We start from the raw sequence: 21,650 nt of genomic DNA, 5'->3' as shown, positions 1-21,650 counted from the left end.
TGTGGCTGGGCGGGGCCGGGGCTCAGCGGAGCTGAAGCGGTGGCGACCGCCCGACCGACCCCTGGGGCCGCCCCCGCACCCCGCTCGCCGGCGTCTGGCTCTCATGATGATGAAGAAAAAGAAGTTTAAGTTTAAGGTGGACTTCGAACTCGAGGAGCTCTCCTCGGTGCCCTTCGTCAATGGGGTCCTCTTCTGCAAGATGCGGCTGCTGGACGGCGGCAGCTTCACCGCCGAGTCGTCCAGGTAACGCGCCCTTCGCGTCCGCTCTCTGGAGCCGCCTGCTCCAAAGGGCTCGTTTGATGGCAACAGCTCTTTCCTTGACCCATTTGCTCCAGCAGGGCAGCGGGCTTTGTAAGCGCCCCATTCTCCAGGGGCCAGTCTAAAATCAGTCAGGAATGTATTGATCTCCACAAAGTGCTTCGCAAATGGGTCCAACTAGCCTGGGCTTGGCGCCTGCGCCTTATTCCCAAATGGTTCCTGATACTTGCTCTTCCTTCGTAAATTCTCTAGGAATAGAGCAATGGCCAGAAGACAGAGGATGCTTCTGGGTTTTCTTACAGCCTTTTACATATTTGTCAAATGTAAAGTGGAACTGGACAAAACCAAAAATAACCCCAAACTGCTCGAATTCCAGTAGTGCCCACTTTGAACTGGAGCCTGTGCGTAGCTTAACTCCTTCACCCTTGTGAGTTTCTCGGGAACCCTGACGCCCAGGACAGGCTAGGATAAAACCTGGTCAGCTTGAGTTGAGTTCTGGCCAAAGGAGCAACAAACATCTTAGAACTGCGTCTCCGACTCCGCTCTAGTTACTCATTGAATTGCCTGCCATAAAGTGAACATTTGTGGGTCTCCGTGTAGAGGACTTTGACCCAGAAGCTGAGCCCAGCCCCTCCCCATTTTTTTGACATAAGGTACTCCCAGGGAGTCATTGGCAGGTTACAGAGTGAATGTGTGGCAGTGTTTCTTGAGTAATTTCAGAGATACTTATAAATAGGTAAACTTACCGTAAAGTATTTTTAAGAAAATAGGAAACTTAAGTTAATTTTTTAAATGGACCTTTGAGTTCTTGAGACGTATGCTTTTTGTGCCTAAATTTACTGCTAATTTTTTTTCACCCTGAAAATATTGTTTTCTGTGACTGCTATTAATAAAAACAAAACCCACTGTCAATTCCAATTCATAGTGACCCTATAGGATAGACTAGAACTGCTCCTTAGGGTTTCAGCAACTAGGAATATTTATGGGAGCAGACAGCTCTCCTGCAGAGTGGCTGTTGGATGGGTTTGAATCACTGACCTTATGGTTAGCAGCCCAATGCCTAACCCACAGTGACACTAGGACTGGCTCTGTAGTATGCACATGTTAATAGGTTATGAAAAATTGCCTTGTGTGGCAATATTGAAGCCTATGGTGGTGGTATGCCATGGAGTCAATTCCAACTCATAGCGCCCCTGCATAGAGTTTTTGAGGCTGTAAATCTTCACTGGAGCAGAAAGCCTCATCTTTCTCCTGTGGAACAGCTGGTAGTTTCGAACTGCTGACCTTGAGGTTAGCAGCCTGACTATAACCACTACGCTACTATTTGTTGTTTAAGTGCCTTCAAGTCAGTTCCAACCTGTAGTAACCCTGTATAGGGTTTCCTAGGAGTAGCTGGTGAGCTCGAACTGCTGACCTTGTGGTTCAAACTGACTGCAGTCCAGCGCATTAACTCACACTGCCACACAAAATGCAAAATAACCACTATATCTGTTGTTATTTTGTTGTTGTTAGATGCTATCAAGTTGGTACCGACTCAGCGACCTTATGCACAGCAGAACGAAACACTGCCCGATCCTGGGCCAGTCTCACTACTATTGCCACATTTAAGTCCATTGGTGCTGCCACTTGGCCAATCCATCTCACTGGGTTCTTCCTCTTTTTCTCTGTCCCTCTACCGTACCAAACATATCCTTCTCCAGCGACTATTCCCTCCTGACAGTATGTCCAAAGTATGTAGAAACCAGGAAATGCAAATGTGTAGTTGACCAAATCAAAGGACATACTGAGCACTATCTATTCTGAAATTTTAATGGTCTACTGGGGATAGTTCAAAAAAATTAAACTGTAATGACTAATATGTGGATATTCAGCTAATTAATTATACTATTAGGCCTGGTTGAAGTCCTGGTGTGGCGCTGTGGGCTAATGTGTCAGACTGCAAAGTCATTTGAACTACAGGGTCAGTGGTTCAAGCTCACCAGCTGCTTCTTGGAAATCCTGTACAGGGTCATTATGGGGTGGAATTGACTTGATGGCACTAACAACAACATTAGCCCTGGTGTGGCACTATAGGATAAGCACTCGACCTCAAGGTCGGTTTGAACTTACCAGCCGCTCCTTGGAAACCCTATACAGGGTCACTATGAGTCAGAACCGACTTGACGGCACTGAACAACAGCAGCATAGCCTATTAGTGTCCATTACCATTATGAAAAAGTTAAAAGTATTAACAAGACTTACCAAAATGTAACACAGATATGAAGTGAACACATGCTTTTGGAAAATATAGCACAGATAGAGTTGCTTGATGCAGGATTGCTACAAACCTTCAGTTTGTTTTTTTAAAAAAGGGGTGGGGACGAGTTTTAGTATCTGAGACGCCCAATAACCAAAAAACTCACTGCATGGAGTCAAGTCCTACACATGGCAAAATAAAATGAGCACAATAAAATGAAATGCTGGTATTGATTTGGCGTATTTCTCACAAATTAGTTATTCCATCGCAGACAACCATTTCTCCAGCATATAAAGACTGGACCTTTTAAATACATTGTTTAATTTCCACAGCAAGCCTATGAGGTCGGTATCCCCATTTCCTGGATGAATAAACAGAGGCTCAGAGGGCATAACTGACTTTCCCAAGGTCCCCACAGCCCGCGAGTGTAATGCCAAGATTCTAATACAGGTTGTTCTAAATTCCCACAGAGCCATGCCAGATTAAGGAGAAAATTCAGTGTAGTGGTAACAAGGGTAGAAATAAGGAGCTTTCGAATGGCTTTAACAAGTGAGGGACATCATTGATTTATAGTTTGGGAAGACTGAAAAGGAAAAAGGCAGACTATCGTAGATTATGAAGGAGCTCTGGTAGCATAGTGGTTACGAATCGGGCTGCGAATCGCAAGATCAGCAGTTCGAAACTACCAGCTGCTCCGCGGGAGAAAGAGGAGGCTTTCTGCTCCTGTAAAGATTTACAGCCTCGGAAACCCTGTGCAGGGTTGCTATGGGCCGGAACCGACTCAGCGGCACTTAACAACAACAATCCTAGATTATAAATATTGCTTGCACTTCAATCTAAACTCTTGACCTTAAGCAAGATTTGTATAAGGAAAAGAATCCTTACAAGGAGCCTTTGAAGCTAGACCTAGACGGTGGTGGTAGTACTGGTGGTATGCCCTGGAGTTGGTTCTGACTCATAGCAACCATGCATAGGGTTTCCAAAGCTGTAAATGAGGGAGCAGAAGCCTCATCTTTCTCCTGTGGAAGGTGAAAGGTCAAACTGCTGACATTGAGGTTAGTGCTCTACTCATAACCACTACATTACCATAGCTCCTTGGACCTAGATGGTAACTTGGTGTAAATGTAAGAGGAGTTTAGAATTAGGTAGGTTTGAGTTTGAATGCCCGATCTGTCATAGTAATCCTAGGTGAGTTAATCTCTCAAAGACTGCTTTTGTAAAACAGAGACTGTCTTTGGCACATGGGGGTTAGTGTGAGTGCTTTGGCACTCAGTTAACATTTAAAAAGGAGACAAGGAATGTATCTAAGAGGTTCTATGTATTTTAGATGTTATATTTAATTCTTTTATTCTAATAAGTATAAAAGTTGATTTGATAATGATGTTTTAGTCTTCTCTTTATTGTTATTGTTTGGTACTGTTGATTCCAACTCATAGTGATCCCACAAGACAGAATAGAACTGTCCCATAGGGTCTTCGTGACTGCAGTCTTTACACACTCACTTCACCAGGTCTTTCTCCTGTGGGGTTGCTGGGTAGGGTTGAACCACCAACCTTTCAGTTAGCAAATAAGCACCTAACTGTTGAACAACCAGCACTCCTTATTTTTCTCTTTAAGATGGATCATATTTTACCAGAAAAAAACAACCATGAAATGCTTAATGGATTTGATGAATTGTTTTGAAATTCATGTAGAATAGAAGCTTCAGATAAAATCAGGGGAACAAGGCCTTGAATGCTATTGCAAAGTTTGCTCTCCTCTGTTTATAATGTCAATTTCAAAAGAAGGTTCTTAATTGAGTTGTATTGTGATCCAAGCAGTATTTAAACTGGCAGGCAGGCTGATGATCACTCTTTGGGTATGTGGAGATGGGGAGACAAATTAGGAGGCTATTAAAATAACCCAAGCAGGAGCTGATGAGACAACCTAAAGCCTGAGCTTTCCCATGTGCAGTGACTGATGAATGGAAATGCCATAAGACAAATGCCTCAATAAAAGTCAGGAAGAAGAATCTCCATTATGTTTTGTTTTTCAAGGGAAATGTATGTGTGTGATGGTAGGGAGTACAAGGAGGTGAGTTGTGTTTGACATACATTTGAGGTGACATTGAGCCTGATAATCAGTTGGAGACATATTTATTGTGGATTTCTCAGAATCTTATATATTGAAGACATACAACCCTGTTTGTTGAATTTCTTAGAATAGCTTTCTCCTGTTTTTCCCTTTTAAAGAGGCAAGACCTCCTCTAACTTCACAAGGGTGAGTGAGAATCCTTGTCAGCATCCATAGCCCAAGGCTGATTGCTGTAAAGTGAAGGTCAGACTTACCTCCACCCTTCGAAACCTTTTTACCAATTCCAATACCAGAGCCCCTCCCGTCACACTCTACTGCTCTTCTAGATTTGAGGATTTTTGCAGTGGCCACATAGGAGCTCTGGTAGTTGTAGTGGTTACGAATCGGTCTGCAAACCTCAGGGTCATCAGTTCGAAACTACCAGCTGTTCCACAGGAGAAAGATGAGGCTTTCTGCTCTTGTAAAGTTTTACAGCCTCGGAAACCCTGTACAGGGTCACTATGAGTCAGAACCGACTCCACGGCACACAACAACAAAACATAGAGTTTACAGACCATACTCAAAGGTATGGGGTTTATTAGGGAAGTAAGAGGTTACCTTTCAGTTCTTTGACCAGGACAACCTCTTCTTAGCCATGTTCCCAGGCAGGCCTCTCTCTAGCCCTGAGCCCCTTAGCCAAGCCTCTGCCCTGCTCAGGCAAGTGTTACAAAGATCTTTTGTTCTGCCCAGAGGCACCCCACTTCATCAGTAAGCCCCCACCGGAAGGCACTCAGCTCTCTTGCTTGTCTAGTTAGTTCCTTCATGGATCCACAAGCCTAGCTCCTTCAACTCAATGTGTGCCAGAGGCACCCCACTCCCCCTGGAAGCCTCCTGCCCAAAGTCACTCCACTCTTGCATACCTGTAACTGCCTGTTCCCTGGGCCTATTGGGCTGCCTTTGCCAGTCTTATCATTCTGCTGCCACTCCCATTTATTTGCCACTGCTTCTTGCATTGTCTCCAGTGTTGTAGCTTTCTGTCTCTCTCACTCTTTGTCTCTCTCTTTCCTGGATCTAAGAGATTCTCAGCAAAGTATATATTCTGCTCCTATCTAGTCTTGGTAATACTTACGTTCCCCCACTCGCTCTGGGGTTGGCTCTCTTTTTTAAGCTAACAGCATAACAAAACTGCCAGTCCCCTCTTTAGGGTTCCATAGACCTTACTTGAATGGTCCCACCCCTACAGGAATTATATGCACCATATTCTTAACAGACTGTCCAATCTCCTGGGTGGAATACAGACAACATATTTGCATAGTCTATTGGCGGTTCAAGCTCACCAGCCGCTCCTTGGAAACCCTATACAGGGTCGCTATGGGTTGGAACCGACTCAACGGCACTTGACAACAACATTTGTAATAAGTGTCATTAAAATGGGAAAGTTAAATGATCAGATTTTAAATAATATAGTTAATAAAATATTGAGAAAATACAGTGTTCAATTAATGTTTTCAAATACCTTTATAAAAGACAAAATATTGTATTAATTAACTCTTTCCAGAGTTCTTTCTCTGTTGTTGTTGTTAAGTCCCATCGAGTCAATTCCAACTAATAGCAACCCTGTATAGGGTTTCCGAGGAACAACTGGTAAGCTTGAACTGCCAACCTTGCAGTTCAAACCAACTTTGCAATCCAGCGCATTAAGTCACAGCACCACACCAGAACTCCGTAAATACTTTTAAATCAGTTTTGAGATATATTAAGACTGTCACAACTGGCTTAATTTTTGTTCTACTTTAATAAAGGAATAATAAGAAATAGTCTTACATTTTTTAGCATTTCCCACGTCCTTTTATTTTTTTTCATCTGTGGTGGGCTTTTGTTTTGTTTTCTTAGTGCTACTAGGTAAAATACTTTTCTAACTTTTACATAGCTTGTGACTAAAAACATGTGAATTCAGGGAGTGTCCAGGAAGCTAGTGAGCACATCTGTGTATTGGATCTTTTACTTTGTAAACAAGCAGAAAGCTTTTTTGTCTATGGCCAGAATATATCTTTGTGTTTTCAGAACTTTAGTTCACTGCATATTGTGTTAAAAAACACCACCACCCCATTACCATTGAGTTGATTCCAATAAATAGTAGCCCTGTAGGACAGAATAGAACTGTCCCATAGGGCTTCCAAGGCTGTAAATCCTTATGCAGACAGACTGCTCTATCTTTCTCCCTTGGAGCAGCTGGTGGGGTCAAACCACCAACCTTTTCATTAACATCCCTTTGTTTCAGAAGTAATAAAACCACTCACCTGCTGCCATCGAGTCAGTTCTGACTCAGAGTGACCCTATAGGTCAGAGTCGAATGGTTCCCTAGGATTTCTGAGGCTGTAAATCTGTACAAGTGAGTATGTTGGCTCTGTAGGAGAAGCACTAGGCTGTGACCCACAAGGGTAGCAGTTCAAGCCCACCATTTACTCCATGGGAGAAAAATGAGAATTTCTGCTCCCACAAAGATTTACAGTCTTAGAAATCCTATCCAACGTTACTGAGTTGAAACTGACTCTATAACACATAGCAACAAGAAATCTTTCCCAGAGCAGAAAGTGTCATCTTTCTACAGCAGAGCATCTGTGGGTTTGAACCACCAACACATAACCCACTATGCCACCAGGGTGCCCATCAAAAGTCAGAAGTAATGTTAAGTGCGAGTCGTTTCTGGCTCATAATATATGTATAGGATTTCTGAGGCTTTACATCTTTGCAAGAGCAGAAAACCTCATTTTTCTCCTGTCGAGCAACTGGTGGGCTCAAACCTCCAACCTTGCAGTTAGCAGTCTACAGCTTATCATTTGGAACCACCATGTTAAAAAGTAATGCAGAGGGAGAAAAATGTGGAACAAAATTAAAAAAAAAAAAAGATGCCAGACTTACTGGTCTGACAGACTGTAGAACACCCCCACACACCCCCCATCTTTCAGCCAAATGACAAGCCTTTCAGATGACCAGTGACACCAGGGAGTTGTGAGCTCTTTACAGAACAAGCAACCAGATCTGAAGGGCAGCATATGCCCAGGGCTAAGCTCAGAAGGAAGGGAGGGATGGGAAAGGACTGATGGAAATGGTAAACACAGGCAGGAAGTGGGAAGAGTGCGGTTACACTGTGGGGATTGCAAATCAATGTCAGGAAGCAAAATGTGTAGGAACTGTTTAATGGAAAACCAGTTTACGCAGTAAACATTCACCCAAAATACCATCAAAAGTTAAACAAAAAAGTATACACTTATGTTGGAAACTTAGAAAATAGAAAGGCAAAAGGAAATAAAAATTATCCATAAACAAACTATCTAGAGATAATTATCAATAACAGTTTAGTGTATAATTTTCAATAATAGTTTAGTGTGTGACCTAGGAGTCTATTTGATCCATGCATATACATACACTATTCCTTTCACACACTTTCATATTAGCGCTTTATGGGATCATACAGTATTTTTTTTCATTAATATATCTTTTTATGTCATTAAATATTCAATTTTAACAATTATTCACTTCATTGAATTTATGTCTGTGGCTTGTCAAATCACACCTCTTTTGAAATAAATTCAAAAATAGTATTTTTGTTAACAAATTACAACGAGCATCCTTCTAACCAAATTTGTGCACTCTCATTATTTATTTAGGATAAACACCTGCAAGTAAAATGATTGGATCAAAGGGCATGCAGATTTTTATTTTTTTTTTAAATATAAGTTATTAACTTGGTTTTCAGGATATTCAATTGATTTTTTTTAAAATGGAAGAAAATCACTAATAAGTATCACATATCAGAAAATAGCCAGTATTAGTAAATGCTGGCTGACCATACTAGCACAGAATTCTTTATGTCCTAAAGAAATGGAGACATCAATTCACATTCTTAAAATAACTAATAACAGTAAATAACAGTTATTAAGCATTTTCCTTATGTACCCGGAACTCAATCTCTACCTTCAATCTTCAAACTAATCCTATGATGAAGGTAATACTAGTAGCATTATGGTTACACTCTCATTTTGTACCTAAGAAAACAAAGAAGTCCTTAAAGTTACACAGTATGTGGCAGGGGTCAGAGGCAGTCTGCCTCCAGGATCTAGTCTCATATTCGCTCAACTCTGTGCCTCTCAGCTCTTAATGTTACATGTTTTTTCATATTTATGTTTTAGCAAAATAGTAGATAAATATAATCCGACTTTTTGTGAAAGGCGATCTCAGAAAATTAGCATCACTAAACAGATCAACAATCCTTCCTCTTTAGATTTACCCCAAGACCATTAACTATGAAAGCTGAGAAACATAGTGTTACTTCCCAATAGTAAGTCTGCACAGTTCTGTTTCATTACAGCATTCTAGTGCAGTTCTGCTCTGCACACATGGGACTGTCATGAGTCACAGTTGACTTGATGGGAACTGCTAACAGCAGCAGTGCTGGGTAGTTGTACCTTATAAAACTGTTACCACGTTCCTTTATACCAAACAAACAAAAAGCTGTTGCCATCAAGTCTGTTCCAACTCATGGTGACCCAGTGTGTGTCAGAGTAGAACTGTGCTTCAGGGTTTTCAGTGGTTGGTTTTGGAGGGAAGTAGATTGCCAGGTCTTTCTTCTAAAGTGTTTCTGGGTGGTTAGCAGCCGAGTGCCTGTTGGTGTCTCCCAGGGATGCCCCACTGTATACCAGTAAGTAAATATTTACCATATGGAGTCCTGGTGTGGTACTGTAAGATGATGCACTGGACCACAAGGTCAGTTTGAACCCCAGAGTTGGCAGTTCAAACAAACCAGCTGCTCTTTGGAAACCCTATACGGGGTTGCTATGAGTCGGAACTAACTCAGTGGTACCTAACAACAACAGCAATAACATTATATCATAAGCCATACACAGTAGGCATTGTATAACGTGGCACTGTGTGTTAATGCACTGAACTGCAGTCAGTTTGAACAACAAGGTCGGTGGTTCAAGCTCACCAGCCATTCCTCGGAAACCCTATACAGGGTCGCTGTGAGTTGGAATTGAATTGATGGCACTTAACACCAATAATTGAAAGAATACAGATAATTGGAAAAAGGATCTGGGTGTGGCTTTACTGAGGATGACAAATGTTAACAATAATTTCTGGTGTGGTGCTGTAGGATAAGCACTGGACTGTGAACCACAAGGTTTATGGTTCAAACTCACCAGCTGCTCCTTAGAAACCCTATACAGGGTTGCCGCTATGAAAAGGAACTGACTCAATGGCACTTACAACAGTGTTGTTGTTGTTAAGTGCCGTCGAGTCGGTTCTGACCCATAGCGACCCTGAACAGGGTTTCCAAGGCTGTAAATCTTTATGGGAGCAGAAAGCCTCATCTTTCTCCCACAGAGCAGCTGGTAGTTTCTAACTGCTGATCTTGCGGTTCGCAGCCTTGATTCGTAACCACTACGCTACCAGAGCTCCTTTAACAATAATATATATACATATATATATAAAGTTTTCTTACTAGTATAGCATAATGTGTGCTATACTGGTAACAAATATATATTATTTGTGCTATACTAGTAACAAAAAAGATTGAAGTTGTCAAGAACTTTATTCTTCTTGGATCAGCTATTAACACTCAGGTCGCAGCAGTCAAGAAACCAAACGATGTATTGCATTAGGCAAATCTGCTGCACAAGACCTTTTTAAAGTGTTGGAGAGCAAAGATGTCAGCTTGAGGACTAAGGTGTGCCTGACCCAAGCCATGGTATTTTCAATAACCTCATATGCTGGACAGTGAATAAGGAAGATCATAGAAGAATTGATGCTTTTGAGTTATGGGCTGCCAAAACAACCAGTAGATCCGTTTTGGAAGAAGTGCAGCAAAGAGTGCTCCTTGGAGGTCAAGATGGCTAAACTTCATCTCTTACTTATACTTCAGACATATTGTCAGGAGGGACCACTCACTGGAGAGGGATATCATGTTTGGTAAGGGAGAGGATCAGAGAAAAAAAGGAAGACCCCCAACGAGATGGATTGCCCAAGTGGCTGCATCGATGGACTCAAGCATGGCAACAGTAGTGAGGTTGGCCCAGGATCGGACAGTGTTTCGATCTGCTGTGTATAAGGTCGCTATGGGTCGGTACCAACTCAATGGCACCTAACAACAACAAATAACAAATATATTCATACATGTATGAATGACAAAGCACTGGACTGCAAACCACAAGGTTGACAGTTCAGGCTGGAGAAAGATGAGGCTTTCTGCTCCCACAAAGATTCCCAACATTGGAAACCCTATACAGGATCGTTATGAGTCAGAACCAACTCAGCAGCACCTAACAACAACAATAGCGTTATATCATAAGCCATACACAGTAGGCATTGTATAAAGTGGCACTGTGTGTTAATTCACTGGGTAGGATCGCTATGAGATGGAACCTACTTAACAGCACCAGCAGTGTTGAGTGTGCAGTGTCGTGTCAGCTTTGGAAAGACATTATCAGATAGGGATCCTGAGGAGGCTATCGGAATTCTGAAGAATCTTGGATTAAATCAGTAACAGAGAGCCTCAAGAGAAGATAATGGTCTTCAAATACTAGAAAATGAACTTGCATATTTAAACACTTACATTTCTAATTTTATTTCATTCTCCCAAAAATCCTTTCATACAGGCAGGAAACCACTTTTAGCTCCAATATTAGGTTAGGCTACAAGGGAACTTCAAAAACTTTATGTAAAAATGGAATTAAAAGATAATGGAATTTTCCCATGAGCTTTTGAACCCTCCTCATATATGGAGTCCTGGTGTGGTGCTGTAGGGTAAGCACTAGACTGCTAACCTCAAGGTTGGCAGTTCAAACCCACTAGCTGCTCCTTGGAAACCCTATACAGGATCACTATGAGTCAGAACCTACTTAACGGCACTGAACAACAATATATATGTTGATTGCTGTTAGGATATATGCCAAGTGATTTAAACAGGATAGAAGTTTACTTTTCTCTCATATAAAAGTCCAACTTGGTGTGGTTCTGCTCTGCCAAGTTATCAGGGACCAGGGCTCTATATTGTTACTCTGTTCTGCATGGGGTTATTGTTCTCATCCACAGGGGCTAAATTGGCTCACCCCACATCTGAATTCATCCCATTGAAAAGGGAAGAAGAGAAAGTCTCTTGTGCTCAGAGCCCACTGAGCAGAACTTAAGCACAAGGCCACACACACCTTCAAGGAAGGTTGAGAAATGTAGTCTGCTGGATGGCCATGTGTCCAGCAGAAAATTCAGTGACAATAAAGACAAGACAGACATTGGGAGACGATTAGTTTCTGCAACACTTCTATTTTAGCTCATCCTCAGAAAAGCAACATGATTTGTTCAAAATCACACATAATTAAATGAAAAATACTTGGAAGACTGCCTGCCCCCATCAGGAGGAATAGACTTCTGAGTGCATCAGAGGACAGAATTAAGACCAATAGGAAGGTTAAAGGAGGCTTTTTTTCTAGTAAGTATATGCAAAAATGGCACAGGAGTTGTGCCGGACATCCTTTCGCTTCACAAGGGGAAAGGAGGAGAGTTTCCATCATTGGACTCGCTTCCACCCTCCAACCTTCTTTATACTATTCTGACACCAACCGTCCCACCCGTGGCACTCTTAATTCTCTGCTGGGCTCCGTAATTCATTGCAGTGGCATTACAACACTCACAATTATGGGGTTTTATAAGAGATAACAGAATACAATTTAAGATTAGAAACGACACAAGATACAGTAGTCAGGAGCACCTCTCCTCGGCCGATGTCAGGCATACTTCTCTCATTCTTGGCCTCTGCCATGCTCAGACAAGTGTTAAAACTCCTTTAGCCCTAGGGATAAATGACCAAAGGGCATTCCATGCTGCAAGCCAACCTGTCTCAAAGCATTCGGTCTCACTTGGTCTGTGGGCCAAGAGGTCCGCTGTTGTGTCTCTCCATGCCAGTATCTCTGCTGCCGTCGATGCTGCCTCTCCACATAGGTTTCTTAGGATCCAAAAGATGCACTTCACTTGTGGCTCTTTCTTGTTGGTAATGAGATCTTTATTTCTGCTTCTGAGATAGCTCATTTTAAACCTAGAGGAATGGCAAAACTAAACAGTCTCTACATTAGAGCCCTGTACAACCTATTTGCATACTCCCATCCAAAGACCTCCAGCGAGGTTGATTGACAAAGTGGCAGCATCAGTGGACTCAGGCGTGGCAACAATAGTGAGGTTGGCCCAGGATTGGGCAGTGTTTAGTTCTGCTGTGCATAAGGTCACTATGAGTTGGTACCAACTCGATGGCACCTAACAACAACAACAATCCAATCATTGGTAGGAATTTCTAAGAGAAGGGGCCCTCAGCAGAGGGCTACTTCAGAAAAAACCCTGCTAACAGTTGAGCAACCATTTATCCAGAACATTATCCTTTATTACAAGGATGAGTAACTTGGGTAATCCTCAAGGACCTTTCTAACACTAGGATTCTTTGTTTTGCTTTCAATTTTATTTCGTAACACTGCTCCTCCTTAGCCTTCTATTTTAGCCAAAACTTCTATTTAGCCAGACTCCAACTTTTGGAGTCCTGGTGTGGCATGCTGTAGGACTGTTAACCAAAAGGTCGACAGTTCAAACACACCAGATGCTCTTTGGAAACCCTATATAAGTCTAACGACCCCGTTAGTCAAAGTTGACTAATGGCTCTTACTGCAACAATAGTAACTTATATTAGCCTAATGGGTATGGGCTTCTGTCTCTGTAGTGTTCTGCCCTTTTCCTCCTTATTCTTGACCTTGGTTTTTTTTTTTTTTAGCCTGTTCAAATTCCAGCCTGCCTTTCTAATTCATAACAAATGTCTCATCAGTGTTCTGTGCACACCTATTTCAACCTATAACCCACCACCTGCTTTTCTCCCAACCATTACTACTTCTATGTCCTTAACAAATGTTGGTGATTTGTTGGATGAGTGATAGCTTTACTCACTATCCTCTGTCTCTATAGTTATCATTTCTACTAGTCATTTCTTAACAAATTTGTTTTTCTAACTCTTTTTGAAAGGTCACTGTAAAGCAGTGAGATTGATTTGAGGTCATGTTTTTGTGGAAAAAGCTTCAGTCTGCAACTTAATGAAGATTTATTTCTTGGCTAATTTGTGTCAAGTACTTTGCAAAGCAAAAAGGTTAGACAGATGTGCCCATTCTCAAGAACTCAAGTCTAAAAGAGGAGACACATGGTTACCAAATCACTGTGCACTATCAAATGTGCAGCAAAAAAACAAATACCAGAAAAGGTATAGTATAAGTTTTGTAACAAAAAGGGGGGAGTAGTTAATCTTACAGTCCAGGAACAGAGGACCTTAGGACCATCAAGGGAGAGGAGCATGAGCAGAATGTGAGACCCTATCCAGAGAAGCAGCAACACCAGAGATGGAGGCAGAGATGAGGACATGAGATATAGAGCAGCTGAAGACTCTAGACTCATGGAAAGAGAAAGGCTGTGTGCTGGCGGCCAGAAGGCAGGCTTGCAGAATGTGCACTTTGGTTGTTAAATGATTACATATTCCTGAGTGTTTTTGTGTACATTCCAAAAAACAAAACAAAACAGAAGGAATAGAAACAAATACTGTTGAATGATGATGCACGGGGTCAATTTTAATCATTGCAATGAAATGACGAGTGTAAAACCAATGTTCTCCCATGTAAACAATCACTCAATTCACAATAAAAACATAAAATAATTTAAATACTGGGGGAAAGAAAAGTTCTAGAGGAAAAAGCACTTGTGTTTTTTCTGTTCTTTGGGGGAGGGGACACCAGGGAAGTATCACAGGCAGGAATTACTTAGCAGGGTTTTTTAAAATGTCTAGCTGCAGAAGGAAATAGAGCCCTAGAAAGAATGGTATCTATGCAGTGGCATGGAATAGCCTCATATGTAGAGGACACTGTAAGTACAGTAGTGTTTTAGTGGTGCTGCATAAATAGAGTGACGGGGTAATCATTTCAAGAAGCCTAGACTTCCCTCAATTCTGCAAAGTTGAATTGAGTTAATTCAAGTCAAGTACCATTGAGTTAATTCCAAATCATATCAACCCTATATAGGGTTTTCAAAGAGCAGCTAGTGGGTTTGAACTGTCAACTTTGCAGTTAGCGGTCCAGTGCTTATCCTACAATGCCACACCAGGACTCCATGCAAAGTTAGTAGGTTGGTTTAAGGCTGGAGTTGAAGAGAATTCTCATCTGATGGCCTTATCTTTCCCAGTAGCAACCAAGAGAGATGTCATAAGGGACATCAAGATAATGATTGGAAAAGCTGCAAGGAATGGGAAGGAGGTCTGGCGGTACAGTGGATTAAGGGTTGAGCTGCTAATTGCAAGGTCCTTAGTTCAAACCCGCCAACCACTTTATGGGAGAAAGATGAAGCTGTCTGCTCCCATAAAGATTTACAGTCTCAGAAACCCTATGGAACAGTTCTACCCTGTCCTATAGGTTCACTATGAGTTGAAATTGACTTTGGCAGTACGTAACTTTGCAAGGACTAGGTGAGAGAGCTGATCAAAGACAAATCTAAAAGACCCAAGAAAAATTGGAAACTATGAATTTTAGGAACAATAGTGTACATGGCCATTTGGTTTTCTCTAGCATTGCTCGTAGATTACACATAGGAGAAAAGGGATGGTAGAGTTGATTCCTGTTTAAGGGTTTGTAGGTATGTGTAGAGGCCAAAGTGTTAAGAAAATGAAAAGTGTTAATGTGAAAAGAATTTAAGAGATCAGCCATGAGGTCCAGGCTTCATTATGAAGGAAACCAAGCCAGGAAGATAAATCAGGAAAATATAGAAATAGTTGGAAGATGGAAGCCTCAGTGATGTTAGGAGATGTGTGTGCAAGGAATGAGGCTGTGACAGAGTTGGAGGCCAGAAAGTTATGCTCAGAAAATTATTGAAGCTTGAGATTCCCTCAATAGAGCAACCTAGAGAAATGGCAACTTCTAGAGTGTGAGCTGCCAAAGTGGTATCAAGACTGGTAAAAGACAAAGAACTCTGCATATGAAGTATAAGACGAGTTATGTACTTGTGGTAAAACAGCCAGTATGATTGCAAATATTGAGGTGAAGAGGGAAAGATTGCAGAACAGGTAACTTCAGTATGATCTGAAGTAGGAGAGGAATAGTATGACATAGCCAAAGATCATGCAACTTCCAGCTTGAGAGTGGGTGAGTTTCAGCCTGGCCATGGCATTGAGGAGTAAGGGAAATGCTGGGGCTGCCTCCTGAGCCTGTGGCAGATGGGGGTGGAGAATAAACAGTGTCTACCTACACAGTACCCCCAGGAGTTACTCAGGTTTCACTTGGACAATGAGTGGAATGTTATGTGAAGAGGTTGAGGATGTAAGAGTTTGTTTAACCTTGGAACAAGAATTTCAGGTGACGTGGGGGAAGGACTTAGAGAAACAACAGGAGAGTGACTTAAATGAAGGCGAATAAAACAATAGAGCAAAAACTGAGAGTTTGGGGAGAATAGGTGACCAAACTTTGTATTTTTGTTTTCCCTATGGTTTAAAGGATGACAGGTTGTTATGGATGGCCCCCCTCCCCCCCACCAAATAAGTTGTAAATCCACTAAGCCTGTGTTCTATCCCTCTTCTTCACCTATCAGCATGGTTAGGTTCCCAAAACAAGGTTAGGTTCCCAAAACAAGTATGTGAAAGTCTGTGTTACGTGAAAATGGAAGCATTTTTGTTTTGGAAACCATGCTGGAGATTGCATGGTAGAATTTTGCAAGACTAATGACTTCTTCATTGCAAATATCGTTTTGAACAACGTAACTTCTATCATGCAATCTCCAGCATTGTTTCTATCACCAAGGCCGTATTTTCCAGCTACTGACCCTTTCTCTTTGTTTCCAACCTTTGCATTCCAGTTGCCAGTAATTATCATATACATCTTGATTGCATGTTTGATCAATTACAGACTGTCAAAGTTGGTAGAATTTTCTGTTTCATCACCACTAGTGTTAGTGGCTGATACATAAATTTGAATAATAGTGGTATTAATTGTTCTTCCTTGTAGGCATGTGAATATTATCCTATCACAGACAGTATTGAACTTAAAAACAGATCTTTATATGTTCTTTTTAATGATGAATGTGATGCCATTCCTCTTCAATTTGTCATTCCCGGCATAGTAAACCATGTGATTGTCAGATTCCAAATGGCCAGCACCAATCCATTTCAGCTCAATAATACCTAGGATATTGATGTTTATGCATTCTAATTTTTGACAGTTTCTAATTTTCCTAGACTCATACCCAATACAGTGCATGTCCTGATTATTAACTAATGTTTACAGCTGTTTCTTTTCATTTTGAGTTATAGCCCCATCAGCCCCATGAAGGTCCTGAAAGATTTACTCCATTCACATCATCATGGTCAACTCTACTTTGAGGATACAGCTCTTCCCCAGTCATATTTTGAGTGACTTCCAACCTGAGGGGCTCATCTTCTGACACCTTATCTGATAATACTCTAGTGCTCTTCTTCGGGTTTCAACATTCAATATTCTGGTGCTGACAGTGTTCCACTGCTATTCACAAGGTTTTTCAGTGACTAAATATTTGAAAGTAGTCCATCTCTCCTTCTTCCTAGTCTACTGTTTCCTGAGTTGTTTCTGGTCCTGAATTTTACCATGTTAACTTCCCTAATAAACTCCGTGTTTTTGAGTGTACTGTCTATGAGTTCTCTACCTCATGCCATTTTTTTAATATCAAGACACAAAAAGCAGATGCTCAGAAGAGACAGAGACCATCATCTAAAGCAGACAGAGGGAGCTTGCTCCTAGAGCCGACACTCTGAGTTTAGACATCTAGACTTCTAAACTGTGAGGAAATAAATGTTTGTTGTATTTTTGTTATAACAGCACTAGACAACTAAGGCAGAATTTGGTACTAGAAGACTGGGGTGCTGCTCTAATAGATACCCAAAATGTATAAGCAGTTTTTGAAATTAGGTAATGGGAAAAGGTTAGAAGAGTTTCAAGGTACCTCATAGCAAAAGCCTAGATTGCCTTGAAGAAAACATTTTACCATGCATTTTTTACAGTATGAAGGGGCTTCAAAAAGTTTGTAGAAAGGTGTTTTTATTTGTTAGTTAAGTCTTGAGATATAATTTCCTGTTTATTGTTGTTGTTAAGTACCATAGAGTTGGTTCAGACTCATAGTGACCTTGTGTAGGGTTTCTGAGGAGCACCTAGTGGGTTTGAGCCTCTGACCTTGTAGTTCACACCGACCCTGTGGTTCAGTGCATTATTCTCCAGCACCACATACTAACATTTGTTAATAATCTTATTTCAAGTTTATCTTATTTTCAAATGAATTGTCAAGTTTGTATTACCTTGATGTTTAATTTTATCTTTTGCATGAATCCTGTTAACCATCTTCAGTGATACAGTCATAATAATTATGTGGCACTGTAGGGGTAAGCACTCTACCACAAGGTCAGTTTGAACTGCAAGATTGGTGGTTCAAACTCACTAGCCGCTTCTTGGAAACTGTATACAGGTTTACTGTGAGCCGAAATCAACTCAGTAGTTCTTAACAACAGTATAAGACATCATTTCTACACTGATAGAACAGGACTGGAAAGGTGCATTGGGGCCAAACCTTGGCCAGCAGTGAATGCCATATGAAGGTGGGATTTTATTCTGTAGGCAATATGAATCCCTTTTATGCTAATTATAAAATTTAAAAAAACAAAACAAAAAAACATCAGTGCAGAAAGTTTGAGAAATACTGGAATTATAAAGAAGAAAATGTTCATCACAGAGATATCACTTTGACATCTTAGAATAAATATAGATTTCCAGTTTCTTTCCATTAATTTTTTACAGTTAAAGCTAAATTACATAGTTATTTATTCTGCCTTCTGTTTTTAACTGAATATTAAAATATAAACTTGAGACATTAAAAAACTTAGAAAATGTTATTTTTAACTGTGCCATGCATGTTCTTCCATGGTGCACTGTAAATTAAGGACAATTCTTTTGGATATTTCTTTTGTTTCTAAATTGGTTGTCTTATTTTGCATATTGAACTCTATCCTTTGATCATTTAAATATGAGGTGTAAGCAAGAAAATATGATTAAGTATGGTAGGCAGTTGAGAGTTTATGTCTGAAACTGAGCAGAGTAGCCAGGATTACCGACCTAGATTTTAAAATAATTCACATGGACAAGATAATTGAAGCTAGAGATGCTATCTAGAGCAAAACAGAAGGGCTAGAGGATAAAACCCTGGTAGAAGAAGATGACCTAATTGAGGGAAATGAAATCAAAACATAGTAGAGCAATGCAGTGTCATGGAATGGAACTAGAGAAAAAATTTTAGATGACAAGTGTTTGGCTCTGTAGTAGCATGCTGAATGAGAGCTTCCATTTTGATTTGACTATCAGCAAATCTTCGGTGGACTTTAAGAAATTTCACTGGAGTTGTGGGAGCAGAAGCCATGTTTCAGGGGGTTAGAGAGTGGGCAGGCAGTGAAGCTGCTATAGAAGTGGTCAACTGTATAATTGTGCTTTTGGGAAGTCTGTTAATGAAGACAAGGAGAAAAGGGAGGGAGGTGAACAAGGAAACAGAATTTTATTTTCTGAAGTTATTTTTAGGATAGGAACTGGAACATGATCATAGATTGTGGCAAGAATAGTGTAAGAGAAATTAAAGATACAAATATTGAAAACAAATCCTTGATTAAAAGTGTCTATCTGCTGAGCTTAAAAACTATTTTTCTGTGCTGAAACCTAGTTTTCAGAAGAAATTCTCAGGCTTTTTCTAATCAAATGCTATTTCCAAGCATTGTGGCTTAGAAACTGGCCCACACCCAAGACTTATTTTATCTTAATTAAATGAGGAACTACCCATAGTATTGATTTTAGACTCTGCATGTTTGCTGTGTTTGATTGTTTTGAGTCATCCCTAGCATAGAATTTAGAATAAACTCATTCAGTGGCATCTTCCTCTAGTTTAAATTTAATAGATTTCCTTGTTCACAGACTCCAATCACATTTCAATATGAGTTCCTGGGAATTCACTAGTTCTGGTGTCTAACTATAAAGTTATTAGCATTTTATCTTCTCTTGTCACTTTTTTGCGGCCAAGTCAGGCTCCTGTAATGTTTTCGTTAAAAATATTACCTCCATGTACCATCCTAGGTATGAAGGTCTCCTCATTTTGGTTAAGCTCACATTGGCATCTCACTTTGGCTACCCTGCTGACATGACTGTTTCCTCTATCTACAAGGCAAAGAGCAGTTAGAAATAACAGCTCCAGGAATGTAGTTAGAAAAGACTGTTTGTTCTAGTCTTTGCAAAACAAAGTAATTGGTTCCAAATTTTTATGTGCAGGCTGAATAAGTAACTTTTTTTTGTAAGCAACCATAAATCATCTTTATACTTTCTATTAGTTGTTGTTGTTGTTAAGTGCCGTCGAGTCGGTTCCGACCCATAGCGACCCCGTACAGGGTTTCCGAGGCTGTAAATCTTTATGGGAGTAGAAAGCCTCATCTTTCTCCCGCTGAGTGGCTGGTAGTTTCAAACCGCTGACCTTAAGGTTCGCAGCCCGATTCGTAACCGCTACGCTACCAGACATATATATTAAAGAAGAGAGAAACTCACCAAGCTAGTAATGCAAATAATATGCATTACAGTTGAGAACTGGAAACTCTATCGTTATGCTAATAAAGTAACCTTTTACTGAGCAACCAGGCCTCAATAGGAACTGCAACATCAGCACTCTTTCTTCATTTGAGAGGCTGCAAGTGAGTGCTAACTGGTACTGATACTCAAAATGAATTTGAGAATTGTTTTGCTAAGGGAACCCTATAAAACCTGACTGCTTGTGTTGGCTTCAGAGAAGCACCAATCCAGCGTTCAGAAAAACCGAGAAGCTATTTTAAATCTTTATTGTAATTTCTCTATCTCATCTACCCTGCCCCTTCTAGGGTTTCTTTCCATGAGAGGAATGGTATCAGGTCAAATCATGCAATATGCATAAATAGGAGGTTTATTTTCACTGACTGTGATCGAAGTCATCAGGAGATAGGACAGCAGTTCTGTCTCACTCAAGAAATAACCCAGTTTGTCTGCTTAGTACTGTCTCCCACCTCTTACCCAGACCTCCCTTCATAGTAGGACTAGCTGGTCTTGTTGCTATGCCTCTGATGATCATTTACTTCATTCGTATGAGGTGTTTTGTTTGTTTTTCTATTTTTAGTATTAAGGATGTTGTTGTTAAGTGCTGTGGAGTTGGTTCCGACCCATAGCGACCCTGAACAGGGTTTCCAAGGCTGTAAATCTTTACGGGAGCAAAAAGCCTCATCTTTCTCCCGTGGAGCAGCTGGTAGTTTCGAACTGCTGACCTTGCAGTTCACAGCCCAATTCGTAACCACTACGCTACCAGAGTTCCAAAAAAAAAAAAAAAGCCAGAGTGGAGTTCTCACAGTATAGTTTGTAAAAGCCTTTGTACTGTTTTGTCAAATTCCAACTATATTCTGGACTCAGTTCACTCTTGATCTCAATTATATAACTGTTCTACCGTTCTACAATCCTCTCATTCTGTATCATGAAGCAGGTTTTGGTGACTTATACATGTTCTTTTGAGTTCTTTGTTTAATATCCCTCTACCAGAAAACTCCATTATTATTCTTCATCTCATACTCTGAATTTCCCTTTTGATCATTATACTTGTGACAATATCAAAGGAAGAGTACTTTATTATTACATGCAGCAAAATATTTGAAATCTTCTTTTCTTTGCTGTCAGTATTTTCATCTGCACGATAGCTACTCCAGACATGCATATAAAAAGACCCAGGAGTTCATAGAAGCCAGAGGACAATTGTACTTAGGGACTCAGGAAATGCATCATAGAAAAAGGTTTTGAGTGAAGTCTTGAATCACAGCACTTTGGTATTTCCACACTGTTTCTCAAAATATTCTATCTCATTTAATTCTCAGACTACCCTTTGAAGTAAAGTTTTTATAACCTTTATACGGTTTCAGGCAATATATGTTTATCAACTTGTAGCTATCTACACATATTTTAAACTTATGTTTATTATATTA

At 40.6% G+C, this 21,650-nt stretch overlaps 1 protein-coding gene across 1 annotated transcript in view; it reads left to right on the top strand.

Annotated features, from left to right (window-relative positions):
* Positions 1–11: 11 nt before the first annotated feature.
* The window catches only part of FAM102B (family with sequence similarity 102, member B), an 80,591-nt gene continuing 58,952 nt past the window's right edge, over positions 12–21,650 (top strand). Inside the window, exon 1 of the mRNA XM_006865981.1 lies at positions 12–243. Coding sequence (XP_006866043.1) covers positions 104–243 — 140 coding nt within the window. The 5' untranslated portion in view covers positions 12–103. The remainder of the gene's footprint in view (positions 244–21,650) is intronic.

This window comes from Chrysochloris asiatica, unplaced genomic scaffold, assembly GCF_000296735.1.
Source record: "Chrysochloris asiatica unplaced genomic scaffold, ChrAsi1.0 scaffold00085, whole genome shotgun sequence".
NCBI lineage: Eukaryota > Metazoa > Chordata > Mammalia > Afrosoricida > Chrysochloridae > Chrysochloris > Chrysochloris asiatica.
Note: the sequence above shows the minus strand (reverse complement) of the source record. Positions and strands in the feature narration are given on the sequence as shown.